This window comes from Manacus candei, unplaced genomic scaffold (assembly GCF_025592945.1).
Source record: "Manacus candei isolate 608988 ecotype Guabito, Panama unplaced genomic scaffold, ASM2559294v1 h1tg000005l, whole genome shotgun sequence".
Taxonomy (NCBI): Eukaryota; Metazoa; Chordata; class Aves; order Passeriformes; family Pipridae; genus Manacus; species Manacus candei.
Genome location: NW_026138053.1, coordinates 21,229,939 through 21,251,288, shown reverse-complemented (window position 1 = coordinate 21,251,288; position 21,350 = coordinate 21,229,939). Strand labels below are relative to the sequence as shown.

Below are 21,350 nucleotides of genomic sequence, written 5' to 3'. Positions count from 1 at the left end.
AAGGCAGCTTTCAAAGAGCCACCAGACATGCTCCAGTACCTGGTGCTTTGTGCTAGCTGGGCTGAGCTGATGATGCTAAAGTCTGGTTGTAAGAATGATTTAGCAGCAAATTACACAATTTATACTGCCCTGGCCCAAAAAAGAGCTTATGTTTAGGGCAGTATAGGGTTCATACGAAGAGGGCACCAGCTGCAGTGGCAGCTCTGGCACTGGCCTTTTGAAAGGCTGCAGCTGTCCCCAAACATAACTCAGGGGGCTTTCTCTGCACTGTCACTTCTGCAATCTTCCATCTCATCTCTGCTGAGCAGCCCTGACTGTCCTACCCAGCACATCTGGACAATGTTTCCATCTGAAGGGTTGATATACACTACCAAATAAGTATATAAATGAAGCAGCATTACGGACTAAAAATACGCTCACTGCAACAACGCAGCAGGATTCCTAAAACATTTACAGATTTGCTTGTTAGACAGGACTGTCTGAGGCAAGGGAGAAAGTTATATTGTGACCCAAATAACTTCTCTTTTAAAAGCAAATTCCCACTTGGAACTATTTCTAAACAAAGCAGTTGCAATGATCTCACCTCTGCGGACTCAGCTGTCCTCAGTCCCTGACAGAGGTGAAGGGAGATCTTGGGCATTTCAGGTCTCCAGGTCTCTGACCACCTCTCAGACTGTGAGCCACACTGCAGGGTCTATATGGCTGTAGGAACAGGGGCCATGGTCTGAAATACTGGATCCACAGAATCAAAGTAATCTGGAGAAGCCACGAGCTGACAGCAAGGAGACAGGGTCTTTCTCCATGTCTAAGCTGTTGGAACACTGATGCCAGGGGATATCCAGGGGATATCCAAGGGAGATATATACAGGCATGAGAGGTAAGCAAGAAAACTGGAAGAAACAAGCTCTCTGTGGCCTTCTAAGAAAATAATGAGACAGAGGAGAGATCAGCACTGGCTGTGGCTAAGGAACATCACATGCCCTTAGCTTACACCACTCTTGATTTTTGGAAAAGGTCAGCACCTCTGGGCAATGTGGTCAGTGGCCAACCTGTGCCAGATGGTGCTTTGTAGTACCTGGTCCAGAGTGGGAGGTCTCAGGGAGAGGGAAGGAAAGCTTTTCCCAGGAACCATTTCCCACCTGATTGCCCACCTCCCCTTCCAAACTTCTTTCCTGCTGCAGTCACTTCCCTCTAAGAGAAAGAACATGAGCTACAGAGGAGATGGCCCAGTGTGTACCTAGTGTGATTGCTCTTCTTTTGCAGAGAGAGCTGATGGTCATCTCAGGAAGAGAAGATCAGGATCACCAGTGTTGACCCTCAAAGGCACTTACTTTAAATCTCCCTCAGACAGAGTATTTCTCAGAAAAACTGACATTTTTGACAGCTCTGGCTGTGCAATATGTGTTGTTGGCAGGGTATCATTGCTGCAGGATGACTATATCTTAAATCTAACCAGCTGTGGTAATGCTAATGACAAGAGGAAAAAGCCAGAAGAGAAAAGAACGACAAGGGTCAAAGGAGTTTTGCTGCACAGAAAACTCTTGGGAGTGAAGGAGAGAGGCTGGAGAAAGAGCAGTGCTTAGTCAGAACCATCCCATGCCTGCTTGGGAGGCACAAAAAGAATAAACAACCTTCCCACACTGCCTGCAAATCCAGACATACCCACTTACAACACAAAAAACTGCACACAGGAGAAAGGCATTCCAGCAAAGGCTTCTTTCAAGAACCAGGGCTGGAGGGCTTGTCCCATGACAAGGGGGCTTCTCCCCCTGAGTGCAGCAGGGGTGGGTATGGGAGCCGTGGCATCTCCCCAGCACCGAGGAGGACTTTCCTCTGCAGGAGCTGTGCTCTCGTCCCAATCTCTTGTATGTACCAGGACACACTCAACTCTCACAGATTCTGCCAGCTTCAGTTCCTTAACCCATTTTTTAAAAGTTTGCCATTTTTGTCACCTGCTGTTCCCCTGATATTTATATCACCTCAGTGGTTAACACCAGCACAAGACCTTTTTGCTCCTCCCTTCAGCAGTGCTGACTTCTACTTTAAGTGCTCTTTTACCTTCGTCCTCCACAGGCCCTAGAGATTCCCTGGCAGGCTTCCTCTGAAAAATGTTTTTATTATTTTTTTATGCCTCAGGCATGCTGTTTCTTAGTATCTTTTTCTGGTTTGACTTCTTATGGTTTGACATTTAGTCTGCCAGAAATCATCCTCTTTTTTTTCCTATTTCCTCATTTGGCTACAATGTCTATTGTTTAAAAGATATCTTCTTACTTCTATGAATTGACTTTAATGTGTTACTTAAGCCCTTTGTATTTTTCAGGTCCTTTTAAAGATTTTTGCAGTGAGCTTTTAATCTTTAATCAATCTTCATAACATTTGCCAGCATTTTATCCCAATTGTTTTTCTTTTAATATGTTTTCCTATTCTTATTTAGCCCTTACCTTTGAACTGTAGCATGTACTTCACCATTTCAAGTTGTAGGCACTAACTGATAAATTTAATTTAACTATTGGACTTAATTTTTTTTTTCAAGAGGTAGTATCACATTTTCATTGGCATAGACCTTCTCTATCACCCAATATCACTTGTATCTTGGTGTTAATGTGTCTCACTGATTTGAGAGTGAAGGCTGGTAAGAGCCTGTATTCACTTACAGTTAAAATGCCTTTCTAGTTTGGACGGTGTCCAGAGAGTGAGCTGAATTTTCCACCTGTCTCACTTGGATACATAAAGTTACCTCACTTATTTAGATACTGCAATCAGCTCTTGCTCACAGAAGAGTATTTTTAACACCATCTCTGTGAAGCTTTTGTCTGTGTGGGGCAAGTACTTTCCTCCACATGAGCTTCTCTGATTCAATGCATTTGCCAGTTAATTATAAAACTGCTGCAGTGCCTGTCTGAACACAGAACACTAATAAAGGGAGACGTCCCTTTCAAAGGCTTCTGTCTCCCAGCTACAGCAACAGGAGGTTTACAGCTTTAATGTACAAGTCCTGCTCTGAAACAGAGGTGCCTCCTTTCCCACAGTGAGGGGCAGCTTGGGCTGACAGTCATTTCTTCACCCACATTCACCCAGAAGTCACTTGTGCCACAGTCCCTTCCTCTGGAGCTACTACAGAGTAAGACAGGATGGAGGCAGACGATTTACAATGAAGTGGTCAATGACCAAATATGTTCTTCAGATGCTTAGGATGTATTTTTCAAACACTTTCCAAGCCCAGAGGACACCCAAGAAGCATGCTAGGAAGCGTCAGAGGTAAGGAGGACTGCATGAAGAGGCAAGGGAAGCTGCAGCATGGAGGACAGACATGGAATATGAGGAGCAGGCAAAATCCTCCTGGCCCAACTGGCAGCAAAATCCTTAGAGACTGCAACCCAAACACTGAAACAGACGGTCTGGGACTGCTGTGCTTCCACTAATCTCTAGGTTTACTCCAGTGATGTTCTCAAGACAGAATTCATAAATGTGAACTTCCTCTCCCAGCTCTGTTGCAGCTTTTCATGGTTTTATAGGGTGAACTCATTATGGATAATTATGTTTCAGACCACTGCAGAAATAAAGAGCTACCAGAGTTGGTTCTATGCATCACAAACATAAAACTGTGTTTGCCACCTGTAATTTCACATTAAGAGGAATTACATCATCTTGAATTTACAACATTTGAAAATACATTAAGGCAGACTGGCTGGGCTCAAGGCTAGAATTAGGATACGCTGCACAGCTCTCAGCACAGTGCTCTCTGAAGCCTGGTGGGAGAGCATATCTCCACAGGAGCATCAGCATCCAGGGATAACAAACACCCAGGAGACAGGGTCTCTGCAGCAAGACAGTTCACGCTCAGTTCAAACCAACTTGGCTCCTTCTGCAACTCCATGCTGGCATCAGTACTGCCAGCCTACATCACGGGTTTCTTTTTAATGATACTTTGTGAATTTTACAGAAATGCGTCATTTATATGGAAAAACCAATCTGGTGTAAGAGCTCAACACTGGCACTGGAAATACTAAGCATGAAGCCCAATTAATTTATGACTAATTCTCTACCCCCTTCATGAACAGTGTGTTCCCAAGGAAATGCCATCTGTAGCAGTTATCCTAACTATACAGGGAAGACCAGTCACACTGGGGTTTGGCCTGCTCTATCAAAACCCAAGAGATATTCTTTCTCATATTAACTAAGGGGCAAAAAGACAGTGAAGATCCTCTGAAATAACCTTCCTGTTATTTTGAATGCATAAAAATAGATTACTCATTTAGCAATTTAGGTAAACAGCTCGTTATGAAAAGTCATTAGGGAATAAGCCTTTATGATTTCATTTCTTGATCGTTTCCTGTCTAACTAAATAAACATGAACTCAAGTGACACAGATTCCATTACTTTTGTGCACAGATTCTTGAATGATTTCTTTCATACTTTTTTGAATAATTTAATCTTCTCCTTCCTGTCAAAGACAACATATATTAACAGACAATGGCTGAGGAGAGTAGTCTCTCAAAGACAACAAATGCTGTTGAAAACTTCTATTTAAAGTTCAGTCTCGGCAATGATCAATTCTGATGTTCAGAGAAATGCAGGAAAGTTTGTGGGAGTATTCTGTTTTGACAAACTGCAGTTTTACATCACTTTTAAAAGAGAACAGAAGTAAGAATAGCAGCATCTTACAAGATGACTAAAATCTGTCGTTAAAATTCCTCAATAAAATATGTTCTGCCATCCTTTCAATCCTGACCTCTGCAGCACAGCTTTACATGAGCATGAGAGCAGAAACACATCTGTGACATTAGCAATTCATCCTAATAACAGGAGAACCACAGTAACCTGACATGCTGCATACAGGACGCAGAAGATTCTCTCTCTTTCTCAGTCTAGGCTCAGTGACTGGCGGTTGCAGTGACATCTAACCAAGAGCTAACTATGGCTCTGATTTTTCCCTGGTCAGACTTCACCAATTTACTTTTATTCCTCAGCTGACAGCACAAGAAGCAGAAGAGTGGCAGTTTCAAAACATTTCAAAAGGTCTTACCGCATTGGAGACATTCTCAGGTGTACATCCTACATCCTAGTTCAGAGAACTTGCTGCTTTGAAGGACTGTCAGTGACTTTCCTACAAAACCTTAGCAGCCACCATTCTTTCATCTCACAGATAGGCTGTAACTCCACATACACAATGAGCTTTCTGCTCATGCACTGTAGCCTGTAGGGCTGTGCTGAGTTCTCAGCATTTTCTGCTAAATCCGGATATAAAAGCAGAAACAGTGAGGGCAGTATCTCTATCGATCATGCTTTTGTACCTGAGAGATGTGTCCTCTGTGCCTGCTAGAGTGGCATGAGCTTCTCAGTCTGGGGACAAGGAGAGCAGCTGTGAGAGGGAGCCACAGGCACTAAGACTTGGCTTTCAAGCACAAGGAGAAGAATGAACCAACAACAGCTAGAGATAGGTGGGGCCATTGCCCTCCTGGAAACCACTCTGAGGCTATTCAAAGCGAGAGAGAAGGCTACCCAAAACATCAAACAGTAACCTTGAGGGAAGTCAGCTGCTGTTCAGTCAGTGATATGTATTGTTTTAGACCTTCCTCAATGACTGACTGGGAATTCTGCCTCTTGCTCTGAAAAACTGAAATGGCATCCTTTGTTTGCTTGACCCTGAAAGGCAGAGGAAGCTGAAGACTTTATTTATTCAACCCCAAGACATGGGAACTTACAGAACATTGTCACTTCCCAAAGAGCTTTAGTTTTTATTTTCCTTCTCAGCCCGTGTGGGTTCTGTTTGCCTTATGGATTTTTCACAGACAGTTTGCTACCAGCCTTGGACATCTGTGAGTTGCTTGTGCATGGCTGTCAGTTGAAAGAACATTCTTTGTAGCTGCATGCAAATAATCACGCAGCTTGATGTCAGAAATCACTCCAGTTTTGATCAAAAAGCCTTACCACTTACCAATTCACCTTTTTAATTAGAATGTGTGTTATTTCAGAGCACATTTGAAGTCTTTTACATCAGTAGGATGACGGATGCTAACATGGGAAGCTGAGGGAAGTGGTCACAATCAGAAGTTGGCCAACACGATAGAGCACATGGACTTTGCAAAACTCACTATCCCATTCTACTTCTGCCTTTAGAAGATTATTTTGATGTTGTATTTCACGACGAAATGTATCCTTTAAAAGAACAGGGCTCCTTAAGAACCCAGAAACCTACAAGTGATAGAAGGTCAGGCACACAAACAGCTAAGGCAGATTGAAGACAAGCCCCGCTGGGTTACATTAGACTGAGGATCTATCCAGAATATTTGTAAAAAATTCTAAACTCTCTCTGTCATGGTTGCCAATTCCAAGAAAACGAGCCTCAGATTGCACCAGGGGCTTTCCCATCAGGTCTCTCACTTTTGTTTGGCTGAGAGTGCAGACACCAATCTTCAATTTAGAGAGAGCAAAGGATGGAAGGACTTTCCCACTCGGGGAACTGTTTTGCATAAGGATCCCAAGAAGAAAAAAGGCCTTTATGGTCTTTCTGCTGCTGCTAGGGCCACCAGTACTCCTGGTTAGTACACACAAGTCTGTACTGGTTAGTACACACCTGCACAGACATTTACAGCTGCTCCTACCAAGAGGAAGAGCAAGCTGTGAGAGCACCTCACCTAATCCTAGGGGGAAATGCGTTCATGGAAGGGGCTCTTGGGCCAAATGCTGAATGGAATCTCCAACACTGAATGGCTCTATTTATGTTCTCACTTCTCTGTGCTGCAGAGAGGAGTGTGGGGTGTGCTGTGCTGCAAAGCTGCAGGCATTCTGCAGGGAAAAAAAGGCTTGTGCTTGGGGTAGGAAGAATGGTTTAGCTATGCTGTACTCTATAGATTATTTGGACCCAAAGATCGATGTCATAACCCACTGCATTTTTTACAGCAGTTAAATAAATAGAAGGCTAATGGCAGATGGTTTCACTTAAACTTCAAGAAAGGCACCGCCTATATGTCAGTTTGGTATTGGTGTAATGAGCCAACAAGATTCTGAATTACAATAAAAGCAAATTTAGGAATGAAACCTACTGGAGACTTAAATGGTCTCTAGTGCATAGTTAGATTTCTAAAATAATAGTTGCAATCCAGCATAACAAACATGGCTTGCTTGAAAATAAAAGCTGGAGTTTAACTGTAAATTGCAGTTGGTTTTCATTCCCATGAGAAACTGCAAGATATTTCTTCTTGGAATAACTTCTCCGAAAGGCAGACCAATGGTGCCTCCAAAACCATGTAGAGTGGGACTAGGACTCCACAGTTCTGCTTTTTTCCCTCCAGGCTTACCAACAGTAAGGTCCCTAGGTACCATCAGGCAGATTTTCTGCAAGTACTACATGTGTCCACAAATGCTGGGGCTCTGATGTTGGGCAGAGGTGGGTCAGAATTGGGCATGTCTGGCTGCAGGGGCCAAGGGCAGAGCTGTGCCACGGGACAGCAGCCAGCAGGGAAATGGGAGAAGGGTAAAGGGCTGCAAGAGCATCTAGGGAGGCAGAAATGGAGGAGCTGACAGCAAGTATTGACTGTGAATTGGGGGATGGCCCAGCAAGCTTGGAAAGGAGCTATGAACAGGGTGGGAGGAAGGAACAGGGAGTATGAGGGAGAGGATTAACATGTACTAACGTGCAACAAGTTCCTATACTTAAAAAAAAATTACATTAAACATATTTAACATATGTTAACACACTAAATATATTTAAATATTCAAATATATTTCTGTGCACCTGCACAGATGCCCTCAGTGAGGATCTGTCTAGCTTATCCTCAAGCTTGCAGAGGGGCATGGGTGGTTCAGGTTGACTGGGAGAAGAAGCACGTGGTAGAAAACTACAAGTAATGGCCATTTTTACTCTTTCCCAACATACGGCAACTGAATACTTTAAATCAAGTTTTTATCCTGAAATTTAATCATGTGCTGTTATTGCCTTGTACAATATCATTCTCCTCAACTTCCATCTTACTGACTGCACACATGTGCATGCACGTGTCTACTACAAAGATCTGCCACTACCTGCACAGCACAAGGACTGTCAGTGGTCAGACTCACCCCAACTCTTCTCTCACAGGAAACCTCTTCAGACTGTAAACTTGACTCTGCTTTGCACACTGGTGAAAACTGCCAGACCAGTCTTGCAGAACCATGTCATGAACTTCCATGCAGAGCCATGAAGGACAGGAGCTGACAACTCATTCTACTTTCTGATCTTTGTCCGTACTTGCTCTCTGTCAGTGGTGAGAATGGCTCAAGTCAGCTAAAGGCAGAGTCTCTAGTGGAGCTCAGAAAGTACTAGAGCAATCAAAGTGTGATCAGAAAAGAATGTATCCTGATGGGAAAAGGCTGTCCAAGTAATTCAAAGGGTTGCTTCTCAACTGCACTGTCAACTGTTTCATGTTTGGAAACAGTTTCATGAGTAAACTTTAGCACACAGAAAAAGACCCTGCAGAAGAAAGTAAGTCATGAAGTTCTGAAAAAGTTTCACAAAAAAGACTGTTTTACTTGCATTCCTGTCATCTCCTCTGCCAGGGCTGCGGCAGCAAAAAGGAAGGGCAAGGAAGTTGTAGTAGAAAAGGTTTCCCTTCTTGCAAAGAGATCTGGCTGAGGCACAAGAAAAGGCAGGAGGGGACAAGTTCCTTCAGTGAAAGTTTTGCCAATTTCTCCCAAGGAGACTCATGGTTTTCTATCAGCCAACTCTCTGCAGGTGCACAAAGAATTAAGGTGGGTTCAAAAGAACTTAAGACAGCTGGGAGGAAAGCCTTGTTGACAGCTAACTTCCAGATGCTTGTTCAGGACATGCTCAGTCCCTACAGAGGGAGAATAGGGCGGAGAAACAATATTCTCAAAGGAGACAAATGGGTTCTTCTCCAGACAGAACATTCTAGGAAATAGTTTCCTTCAGGTTATCTACCAATAGTCAAATGAAAATCAAGCCAAGTTACCAACTGTTTCTTGTGTATCTTATAGTTTTGTTCCTAATACCTGGCTGGGTGTCACAGAGGAATCAGTGTTTGACACCATTGTTTACTTAATGCTATCCTTGTGTCTCATCTGTTTTGACATCTCTGCCCAAATCCCTGGACATTTTTTTATTTCCTGGATTATGCTGATGTTCCAAAGAAAAATCCCAAAGAACTCAAGAAAATATATTTCACAATGTTTCATAATAATGAAATAATAAATGAAGGATAAGACTTGTCACTGGATTCTGATGCATATTTTCCAAATTATATTTACTCCAACAACTGAAAAATTATTTCAAGTAAAACAAGACAAAGTAAACTGTCAAGAAGAAATACTTTGTTATTTAGAAATAGCATTTGTACTTCAAGTGACAAAGTACCCATTTGCACGTGATAATTCAGCTCAGCCAGAGAAGGATTTTTGTAATAGACATAAGAAGGGAGTTTCAGGCAGATAAATGCCAAAAATAATTCTGATATGTCTAATAAAAATTCCCCTAAGACAGCTGTACAGATTATCACACTCGACAGTACTGTATGGGAAAGTGTAATTATCAAAATGCTGAAAGTCTGAACTCATTTTTTTCCCCTTAGTTTATGGAAATTCGCATCATCAGATAATGTTTTCGGCATGCTCCAATTTAACAATAACATTTGGGTTTATGATTCTCATGTACTGTAAAACACAGACATTTTAAAAAAGCATTATGTGCAGAGTTACTCAGAAAGTAAAGTTCATACTGTTACAGGGTTCACAATGCATTTGATGACTGTGACAGTGACCCCGTGCCCCAAACATGTCTTAAATTGGCAGTTCCTCACCATAGGAATTAACGATATATTTGCACAGGCCATGTCCTGTCTCTCATGTGGGACTGAAATGTGGATCAAGAACATTTCTGTGCACTAATAAGCCTGTGCCCCACTGCAAAGCTGTTTTCCCTGCTGTCCTGCAGCACTGTAACATGATGATTATTAATCTTGACCATGCAGTGCTGAGAGGTCCCACTCACACTGAGTGTTGTATAACACAGTGGTAAACAGTTGAGGAAGCTGATGGAAGGCAGTCAGCATCCTAACAAACTAGCAAGGCCAAGGAATTTGCCCTGCTAGGCAGGCGTAGGAGGAACACAAATGAGAGGATGAGGACAGTCTCCACGGTCAATGGGATCTCTGTAGCCACCAAGTCAGAGAAGTTAAATCGTGTTCATGTAACCCTTAACCAGCTGTGTACAAATCAAGACTGGATGGCACCCCCTCTGTTCTCGAAGGAGCCAGAATGAGACACTGCAGAACCACTGGCCAAGTCCCATATATAGTCTGGGTGACCAGGCACTGGTGATCTGCCAGTACTCCAGATTCAAAGGGGACCCTGGCAACTAAGGCCCAGTAATGACCTGTTTCACTTCTTTTGCAAAGCTATAATGACAGACACTTGGTCTAAGTTTGCTTTCCATGCACACTCCAGGCACATCTCTTTGAAATTGTTCTCTTATCATTCTCTTTCATGTTTTGGACTTACCATTGATGTTTACAGCTGGCAACACTATAGACATCTTTGGCCTTCTGGTCTTATTATGTGTGGTGGCTGGCAATAACAGGTGGTCCTGGAAAACAGCGGAAAAGATGTGTTAAATCTACTCTGAAAGTACAGAGCTGGGAAAATTCCTTTCCATTTTGTGTTACAGGCATTCCACATAGAACTATTTACAACAGCTTAGAAAATTCATATCGTTGTGGAAGTCTTCCAAAAGTCACAGCAATTGCTCATGCTGTGTAACCAAGAAGAAATCTCTATTGCATGCAGTGGAATATGAAAAAGCCTTGATCATGGGGAAAGAGATGGAAACTACTATTAAGCCCTCATTCAACTGAGTACTTACGTATATATGATTAAAGTAGTTTAACTTGACCTCAACAATATTTAAACATGTGGTTAAAGGACCTTGCTGAATTGGAGTTTTACCTGCAGTGCCATTTACTCTAAGTCATCTTGCTGTCTCTGTCAAGCTCTGCACCACATGCACTGCACAGTAGGACTCACTGGTCAGAGTTGTGATGGGGTGTGAAATATGAGCTCTGCTGACAAAACCTCCCAGGGAAGTTTGATGGTAAAGCTGTGCTTTAGTATCATATCTCAACTGTGAGGTGCCTGAGTGCTGCCGTAAGACAGCAGCGCTCAAACTAACTACCTTGGGTTTGAGCTGTGGAAGCTGCATCTGCAGGAAACACTCTGGATATAGACCTGACCTGCAAGGAAAAATGCAGCCTTTCTTCAGGTTGTTTTTTTTTGCTGTTGCTAAATTCAAATTGCTCAAGGGAAAATACGGTTCTTCCCTTATCAACAGAACTTAAAAGCTCCAGTCCAGGCATCTCCCACATTATAGTGCTTTGCTGATCTAGCTGGACCAAAGAAAGACTACTAAGGATGAGGGAAGCTTCCCATATCTTTCAAAGTTTAGATTCCCTGACAGAACTTTGCTTCACTGCACTGTCTCAGCATGCAGTGGGCATTGTGAAGGAAGTATATTTGCTCTCTCTTAGTAATTAGGAACAAATGGTTATTTATATAACTGTCGAATTGAGTTTAAATTTATAACTCAGGCTCTAAGTGAAACGAAAACCTGTCAATCACTAAGTACCTTTTCCAGGTCTCCAAAAATTAATGGAAAGGTTTATTTTCCCAGCCCCTGTGTTTGCCCTTCTCCCAATCCCAGCAATTCATTCCTAGTGTCCCTGAGAAAAATGAAAGCTGGCAGGTGTAACCACGCAAATATGTGGACACCAACTCATTAAGAGGTTTTTGTAACTGCCCTAAAACCAGAACAGAACATCTGCCTTTTGCTTTCCAAGAGCCAGACACATCATTAAAAAGCAGAAGCAAGTTTGATGGGCCCATCCCATTTCATGGGATGAAATTCCATGTTCCCACGTAAGAACAGGCATACACACATCTCATACTTTTGGCCAAAGTGATCTTTTCAGTAGATTGAATCAGACTTCCTTCAGGACACAGTTATTGATTTATTAATGTCAGGGTAACTGTACTTTTGCCATTTTAATATCTAAACACTACATTGTTATGTGTAAGATTCAGGGAACTGAGTTACACACAGTTAGGTGTTAAACATATCAAGATATTCTGTAGACACAGAATTGAAGAAATACCACTCTCTTTTTTTCCCATCAAAAATTTCCCCCCCCCCAAAACCCAAATGGCTGACCATGAGAAGAAAACATTACTTAAATGAATGTCTGTAAAAAACATCTTGGTACCAAAATTATAAAACCACTCTGGTATAAATCTCAGATCACACATGTAATTCCCATTTCACTTTTGAACCACTAAGATTAAGACAACATTCAGTACGACAATGAACTTTACATAAAAACCGTTCTTGAAATCCAATGTTCCCAAGGGAACAGGCCAAAGATAAGATGTCTACAACTGCATTTTGTAACAATGCCCTTGTCATGACTTGATGACTATTTTTAGCATCGCTTAAAAATGCTTATACTGTTTTATTTTTCTTTTTCAATGTTTCTGAGAGTCCACTCCATCATTACTTAGCAAAATAGAAGTACTGCACACCTGAGAATCATTACAAGTAAAAACTATTTTTTGCTAACCTATCTGAAGATTGGTGCATTAATTTATCCTGGCTTAGCTTTGCTTATAATGGCATTTTTACTTACTGTATGTAAAAATTGTATTAAGAACCACCAAAAGGGCTTCACAATTGTATTCAAATGTGCTTTGGAGTTGCTGCACAGCCCCTCAGTGATTCAACACCAACTCTGGAGAAGACAGACATACAAAAAGCCAATTAGCTCTAAAACCAAACTGCTACCAGGAGTTACTGTGCAAGAAGCACAGACTGTCTGGAAGCTGCCCATCTACAAAGAGCCATTTTTTAAAATCTGGAATTAGGGAAATTTATCCATCTCCCTAATAACCTTCATCTTTTATATGCAGGGGTGTCCTTCTGACAGTCAGTCCAAACTTGCAGTTTCATAACTACCCTCATTCTACACTGAAAGCAAAGTTTATGCTGCAGACTATCACAGATATTTTCACTGCAGTTAGCCACCCACAATATTCTCAAACTCCAAAAATCTTCAAAGAGTCCCAAACTTTTATTTGAAAGCAATACCTAATTATTTATATGCAACAGAAATGAGCATAGAGATTACTGATTAGGAAGAAAGCAGACATTTAGAAACGTTGTTTGAATGTATTTCTAAAATGTGCTATCCTGTTCTCAAGTATGCTGAATTGCATTCCAGAGAGGGGCGTGATACTGTTACTCATCCCTAATTTTAAACACTAGACAAAAAAAAAAATCTAAAATTAAAATGCTAAAATTAAAATGATATTAACACATGGTATAAAACTGAAAATTAATAAAAGCAAATTTTGCAAGTCAGCATCTGGCCCAGGAGCAGAATAAATCACAACTATTACCCAACAACAGATGGCCTTGACTTGGGCCAAGAGTTGCACTTAGACGACAATTTAAATAGATGATGGAGACTTCTGGTAGAATGACTGGAAAAATATCAGTCTGGAAAGACAATATTTCAAATGAGACCCCCGTTTCAGCATTCTCATTTTGCTTTTGATCATCTCTACAGTTCAGTGATACTGAAGTCAGATATCTGATGGACAAATAGATAAATACAGACATAGAAACTAAAAATCCAGCCACAAATACATTACCTTAATTTAATAAGTTGGAATACTGAAGGACATTTTTCGTGGGGATAAATTATGAAGACGTTACTTGCTAAACTTCTGATTAATAATCACATCTACTAAGTCATTGTCACCACAAAACATCCAGAAATATCATTAGAATATAGTTAATCAGAGCTGTAAACACTTAGAAATTAGGCACCCCTACAGAATGAATTTCCTGACTGAATCTTTAGTCTGCTGGCTAATTCAATGCCTGCTAATCAGCTTCTGGACTCACCAACATATGGAACTGCAATAAGGATTCTGAGGCTTCTTACATATAAGATCAGTGTTATCAGGGCTCTAACAGGGATTAAGCTTTGGAGCCTCATGTATCTCTAAGCCCCAGAGGCAAAAGGCAATGGAAATCCTGTTCTACTGTGCTAGAATATACAGCCTGCTCCTGTAGCTTCAGCCTGACCCTCATGACATGTGGTTTGGTACTTAAAGTCCCTCCTACCTAGATACATGAAAATATACGGGCATTTTAACTTGCATTTGAAAAACAAAAAAATTGTTTCTAACTCATAGTTAAAGGACATAAAACATCACCACTGCATACAATGAAGTTGCATTAAATAGAGAAAAAACATGCTGTTCATGGATCTTTTTGATTTCATTTTGTTTCTTAAACTATCATCATTTCATAAGCTGGACTCCTGGCTTTTAAATTAATAGAATTGGCAATATTGCTGGGTTTGGCTTTTGCAATGCATGTCCCCTCAGCTACAGGCATCTCCCTGGGAGCACTACTGCACCTCCCTGCAGGCAATCTGCTGAGCTCTTCCTCCATTTCAAAGAAACATGAAGGAATTAATCCTCACAGTATGACTATGATGGAGGAAAATATTACCAGAGCTATGGGGAATGTTTAGAGTGAATGTGCATGCATTTGAGGGATACCCAAGTGACACAGGACACAAAGGAACAGATTTCCAGCCCTGCAAGGCTCTGCACTCTCAGCATGAGCTGTCTTTCCTCCTCTCCCAGAGGTTACTATCTGTCAAATCAATTCCCCTAGATTTTTCTTACCTTCTTAGTTGTTGTGCTTAGGTATGGATAAGTATTTTTCAAAAGCCTTTTCTAAGGTCTTGAGCAAAAGCATTGAAAGACCAGAAAATAATTAACGTAACTTGATTTAGATGTCCTTTGTTACAGTGCATTTATCACATCTGCCAGTGTGAACACTGCTTGTCATGCTATGGCAGGGCAAACCAAGCCTGACCTTCCCAGTGGTTTGGAGCATGTACCCTGAAAAGTACAGATGTAATCCATGTGGAAGCCAAGACTCCACTCCTGTAAGACAGCCCCTACCTCACTTCCCACAGAGACTTGGTGAAGAGGTCCAAATGAGCCCTGCTCTTTGTTAAGAGATCCACCTCTGACCAACTAAGGACAACCTTTGTGAAAACAAGTGACATTTGTTCCTTTACAGGAATAAAAGCTCCAAGGAGACTGGAGTAAAATACCAAAGGAAAACTTTAATGTGGTGTTCTTGCAATTGCCTTGACGAGGAGATTTGATCTTTACCATTGCCTTGGAGACCAGCTACGTGCTAGAATATTGCAACCAACAAAGGCACTGCCAGAGCAATGGGGGCAGATAGCCAGGCGCCTCTGCATGCCAAAGGGCACCCTGTCCAGCAGCTTCACAGGACTTCTTACAGTAAACAAACACTGTAGCTGGGCATTTTTCATCTCTGTTTATGACTAAGAGGTCTCCCAGGGAATCATGCCTCAATCTCTTCCAGCCTGAATCTTCATGCTGTGATTCTGGGACCACATTACAACTGCTGCCAATACAGGCTGAGGAGCTTCCCACATCCCACTGAAGCGCTGGCAGCTTCCCAAAGCTCTTGGGGGTACCATTTTTCTTTAACAGCAGTACTTCTAGTAGTGTTCAACACCTCCTGACAGCCTAACAGCTTATCTATTAACCACCTGACCACATCTAGTGATCTCAAGATGAAGCAGATAGAAATCAAGTGCTTTTTCTGGTCATAAAAAAAATTTGTGCATCAAATCCATGTACTGTCTTTCCAACTTATTTTTTCTGAACATCTTCAGGGCTTTCAAGTCAATGAGATGACACTGGACCTTTTACAGAGGCATGTTTTCGGCCATAACAAAGAATGTGAAACAAAAATGTGCTTTCCCAGGCCCAAAAAGTTGCATGCCACTTCAGAGACTGATTCAAGAACACAGATCCTCTGAGGAGCTGGACTTTTTAAACCCCTGGGTTGACAGATCTTTCATAAACCACAGGTCTTACACTTTTTAAAAATTTCAAAATAATTGTTGCCAGAGATGTGATGTGTCTGTCCTGACCTCCTACAGAGGCCATTGACTCTGCCCTGAGCAGCACTGCAGCCTTTGGCACACAGCTTCTAAATGGGAAGTGGTACCTCTGAAGGTGGAACTTCATTCTCAGGACAGCCAGAGCTGGACTTCAGTAGCTTTCCAGACACAAAAGGAGGCAGTTCTCCAGGGAAGAGAAATTGCAATGCACACAGCACAGATCAGGGTGTAAACGGGAATCTGGCCTTGGAGTATCTGTTTCTGGTTTCCTCTGTCAGTTCGAAGAGGATGTGTATGAAAGTTTACAAATTTGTAGAGGAAATAGCTGTATAATTTCACTATTGATTTGTTTGGGTGATGGCAACCATATGGTGTCCTGAGGTTACACCACACTGGATACAACACTGGTCCATCTGAAAATGCTGAAGTTGCTGCAACATTGCCTTCACTATCAGTGGATATTAAATGGGGCAGAGACTGCAGAGGGGAGGGGAGGGTGCCTCTGAAACCATTTCAGTCTGACCCTTATATCTGAAAAGCATGGGGATGGTTTTAAGAGAAGAAAAAAGAGAGGAAACCAGTTAACACCTCTACACAAACTGTGACTCATAGCCACCACACTTCTCATTATACCATGAACTTTGCCTTGTTTTTAAAGTTGACGTGTGGGGTTTTTTGTTTGGTTGGTTTTTTAAGGTAGACCTTATAAATCCAAGCAGATTTACTCACCTCATCATGGATCCTTACAGGGAATCCATGACAGGCAAAGATGAGTATGGGAGCAGGTCAGAGATGGGATAACGACAGCAAGGAATCCGCAGAAAACCCACAATAAAATTTCACAAGGTCTCAGCCTCTCTGCACCAGCTCTTGACAGCCCACCCTGGGAGGCTCCAGTAGCTTTACTACTTTTGGTTTCACAATAACCATTTAACTTAATTTGAAAGTGTACCAGTTCTACATATATTAAACTTGAGGTTAGCTAGCATACATTAATACAGTTTGATTTTGCAGCATACTTAAAGAAGAGAGTCTGTACTTGAGAATTCAACTCCCAACTCCTAATCATAGAATTTAATTACTTTTATATGTTTTAAGCCTGTTTTGAGGGATGGGGCAGGAGGGGAAGATTGTCCCATAACAAGAAACCTCCAAAAAGTGGTGGGAATAGTGCTTTTACTTTTGCCAAAAGTGTTCCTTTTCACCCTGATGCTGTTCCAATCACAGTGTTTCTGTGCACAGGTGGTTTTTACAGCCTATACTTTGCACACAGCAATGAAGTGATGAGATATGTTTTTTATTTAAGTGTTTTACCAGAAATACCTCAATCCCACATTCAGTACAATGTCCTGTAGTGTAAGACTACACCTTTCTGCCATTCTCAGACAAATTTTTATAAATAACACCTAACTGCACTCTGGAACACTTTCTGCTCATTGTCCCTGCAGAAGAGGGAGTTGCTATCCAGTTTAGTTCCCATGTGAGAGACCTTTTAATGAAGAAGTCTTTAGTGCCTTTTATTGTAAACTGTGCTACTGCCAGATGTGATATGGTCCGGGCTCCAAAACTAAACTAACTGGAAAGCACCTCGCTGTGAGTCAGAGAGCCTTGTGAAAATCCCAGAGACCTCAGAGGAATGGAAAATTCACTCTGTCACAAGCTTCCTTTGGAGGAGTTTCCTCCACTCTCTGCTGCAATAGCAGCACTGATGCTGAGCAGGGCTCAGTTTTGGATTGTTTTCTCAGTGTAAAGGAGAACCAGCAGCAAAGGACCTCTCCTGGATTAAGAACTAAAAAGGTTATGGAGACTACTAAGGATACAAAGACCTGCTGGGAACTGTGTCTCTGAAGTTCACAAATGGAGACAGCAAACATCAGTAAAGCAAGAACTACTTTTTGTTCCTTTTCCTTTGGGATTGAATTTTTGTTACATTTCCTTAGAGGCTAGAAGGAACCTAAAAAGCAGAGGTGAGATTAAAGTGACTAGTTTAGATTTTCAAATGGAGTGCAAGTGTCTCAGGCTTAGACATTTATTCAGATCATCTCTCTGGTAGCTCTTAAGTTCCAAAAGATACCGAATATAACAACAGCCACCATACGATTGTACTTTGGAACAAAAAAATCTCTCCAGGCTAAAAGCAGAGGTCCCTGCTTCACAGTGACTGGAGGCAAATTAAGCTTTATTGCTGTTGTAGTTGCTGCTGATTTCCTCTTCCTGCCTGTCCTGGGCCGGGCACTCCTGCTTCTTCCTGGGAGCTGATGCTGACCTCCTCTGACTCCAAGGAAAGCCAATTTATCTTGCTAAGATGGAAACTAGCACCAGCCACTCTTCAGTTACAGTTCTACAGATTTTCTAACAAAGATGTGACTTCTGTATATTTAGCAGGTATTAATAGAGTTCTCTTCCATGAACTTTCCCAGTCCTCCCCTGAATACATGTAAATTTAGAGCATCTATAATGCATTCTGGCAAGAAGTTCCACAAGCCTACTTCTATTGTATGAATTCCTTTCCTTGGTTTGAACCCACATCCTCCAAGATTAATTTGCCACCCTTTGTTTCATTTGGTATGTTACTCAGTTCCCTCAAGGCAGAAGATGAAGGTTATAATGGAGAAAGTAAGAATAAAAATGCAAGAGTACCTCATGACACCACCAAGGTTTGAAAAGACCAACACAGCTTTCTAATACACAACAGAGTATAATGCAAAGTGTTATATAGGTGCACAAAAGGCAGCTGTAAAGCAGATGCCACATAAAGGTGGAAAATGTTGTTATACTCAGTTTTTCTGAGGTTTAAAATTTACAATTTTCATGGTTTACAATCCCTTTATTCAAAACACAAGTTATGCCTCAAGGTAACACTGAAATATGCTGCTAACTAGTATCTATTAACCAAACAGTACACTCTACCCAGTGGCCTCTGAGAAGGCACCCTGTCTCCCTTCAGGAACTGCAACATGAGCACACTTCCAGAAGACTGGCCCAACAACCACCTCTCCAGCTAAAACATCCTGTTAACAAAGTGACACCAGAGCTGCAAAATTACCAGGTCTTCTCAAGCTCCCCATTCCTCTGCAAATCCCTCCTTCTGGAATTACCCAAGATGAACCTGTCTCATTTCTATCCAAGCTTTTTGAATACCACTTTTGACTTGCAACACATCCTAAATTAGAGGCATGAAACACCATCATCCTTCCCCAGTGGATAAGGAATGCTCCAGGAAATTACAGAAGCTTGCATGTGCAAACGTTACTGAGGCATGGCAAAGAGAGTTTAAATGCAAGGGAGGATGAGGTAAAGGCACCTGATTAGGACTTTATTTCTACCATAAGCTTCCTTGTAGTTTTGTCTTTTTTGATTTGTATAGGAAAGAAAAAGAAAGGCCATGTGAACAAGGAGGGCACAAGACAGAGACTGGACAGAAATCCAGCCAATTAGGCTTGTCTGCAGAACTGCTTTGCCGGCCTGACAGTAAAGAACAATGCATGCATTTGCTATGATGTAATTTTGGTTTGGCAGCAGATTAAAAAAAAATTCCTAAATGCGAAGTAAGAGGATGTGAGAAACAGAATTCTCTGTTTAAGTAAACTGTTTTGGTTAAAATCATATAGGAAGGTTTTTAAGGACTTGAAAATGCTTTGAAAATTTGTGTGTGTGTGTGTGTGTGTGTGTGTGTGTTACTTGTGGAAATTAGCTGAGTTTCAAAACAAACTGGAAAAGGTATGTCTGTGTGAATAGCTAACTCAGTTTGGAGCCTCTCTGAAGGAAAAAAAAAATCCCAGCTTGTACTGGTGAAAAAGTTCCTCCTATTACATTTGATAAGGATCAGATTTTCTTCTAAAGGGTCTCTCAACAAAACCAGCATCATAAAATTAAAAAAAGTTTGCTCCAAATTATTTGAAAATTATGTTTCTCTGCCATTTTCTGTCCTTCCCAGGGGCTATATAAGCACAGAAATGCATGTTCATCTGTAACTCCAAGCTGAGTCTGTCAATTATCTTTGCAGATTTTACAAAGTTGTAAGACCCAAAAGGAATTAATTGTTTTATTACTACTACCCATAAAAAGAAATTCCCCTCCTTCTCTAATTCACTGCAGCAGAGCTCTGGCTTTGCATAGCATCTGCAGGCTATTAGTTTTGCAACTGCAATCTGTAATTGCAAAAACATGTAATTTAGGTAGGGCATGTGAATACGGTCCAGTAAAACCAAAAAGGATATAATCCAGATTCTTTGCTTCTCTCACAAAACATTAACCCAAAGTTTCTATATTTGCCTGCAAGACCTCAGGTCTTCTACAGAAGACAAATCCTGGATTCCCAGAATTATTGTCCAGCTGGAGACTCTGCCCCAAAAGAGCACATACAACACAAACCAAATTGGGGAATGTTATTACAAGTGAACATCTTTTTTTTTCTGCTGTTCTGCTTTTGCAGCCCTGTCAGACCAGCACAGAACCAACCAGGGCACAAAAATGATGAAGTTTCATGGGCACGCTCCTTACAGTGGAACATGTTCTCTCTAGATCAGATTCTCCATAAAAGAGAAGCTGGATGGGTAAAAATAAATTTATGCCAGGCTTTCTCCAAATGCTGGATCAACATAACACTGCGGTTCAAAACCCATTTGCTAATACAGCTGTCCTCTGCTTTCTCTTCCAACTGAGTTCAAAGGACAGTGAAGCAGTAGAACACTTTGATCTCACTTTGTGGTGAGATCTCCATACTTAGAGGTCTTCAGGGCCACAATGACAACGCCACAGCCAACCTCACGCAGTGTCAGCAACAGCCTTCCTTCACACAGGAGGATGGACCTGAGGGCTCTTCTAACCAGCATTTCCAAGATCCATAGGGACCTGGTCTCAAATCTGGAAGTCTGTCAAGATTATATTTCTAGCTTACCTCTGCCTGGTCTCACTACCTTAACCTCTCACAAAAAGACGGTTTGAGAAAGATGTTGATAGCAATCAGGGCTACATACACACGAGAAGCATTTAGGAACAGCTACACAAGTCCCTGAAAGGTCATACAGTCTGTGACTGAACGCGCTCCTGGCAGAACAATTTCATTTCAAAGCTGAAGAAAGCATCCTTTCTTGCAGAGCAAAAATGCCCACACATGCAGGTAGCTGGGAACACAAGAGAACTTTAAAATCCTAACCAGAAACAACTAAGTAGAGTCAAGACTTCAAACTCATTGAAGTCAATTTGATCCCAGTGTGTGTTCAATCCTGCAACACATCTGGCACAAGATCCAGCCATGGTATGAAATTACTGTCTTCTTGCCTTCTGCAGCAATAGAAATAATTTGTTTAAATCTCTCATTCAATCCCCCCTATGTAAGAC

The 21,350-nt window shown here is 41.6% G+C and overlaps 1 protein-coding gene across 2 annotated transcripts in view; it reads right to left on the bottom strand.

The window, feature by feature from the left end:
• Positions 1-21,350, bottom strand: part of ATF6 (activating transcription factor 6) — a 77,655-nt gene that overhangs the window by 7,632 nt on the left and 48,673 nt on the right. For both annotated transcript variants that reach the window (XM_051804664.1, XM_051804674.1), the window contains exon 15: positions 10,495-10,579. In XM_051804664.1, coding sequence (XP_051660624.1) covers positions 10,495-10,579 — 85 coding nt within the window. The remainder of the gene's footprint in view (positions 1-10,494; positions 10,580-21,350) is intronic.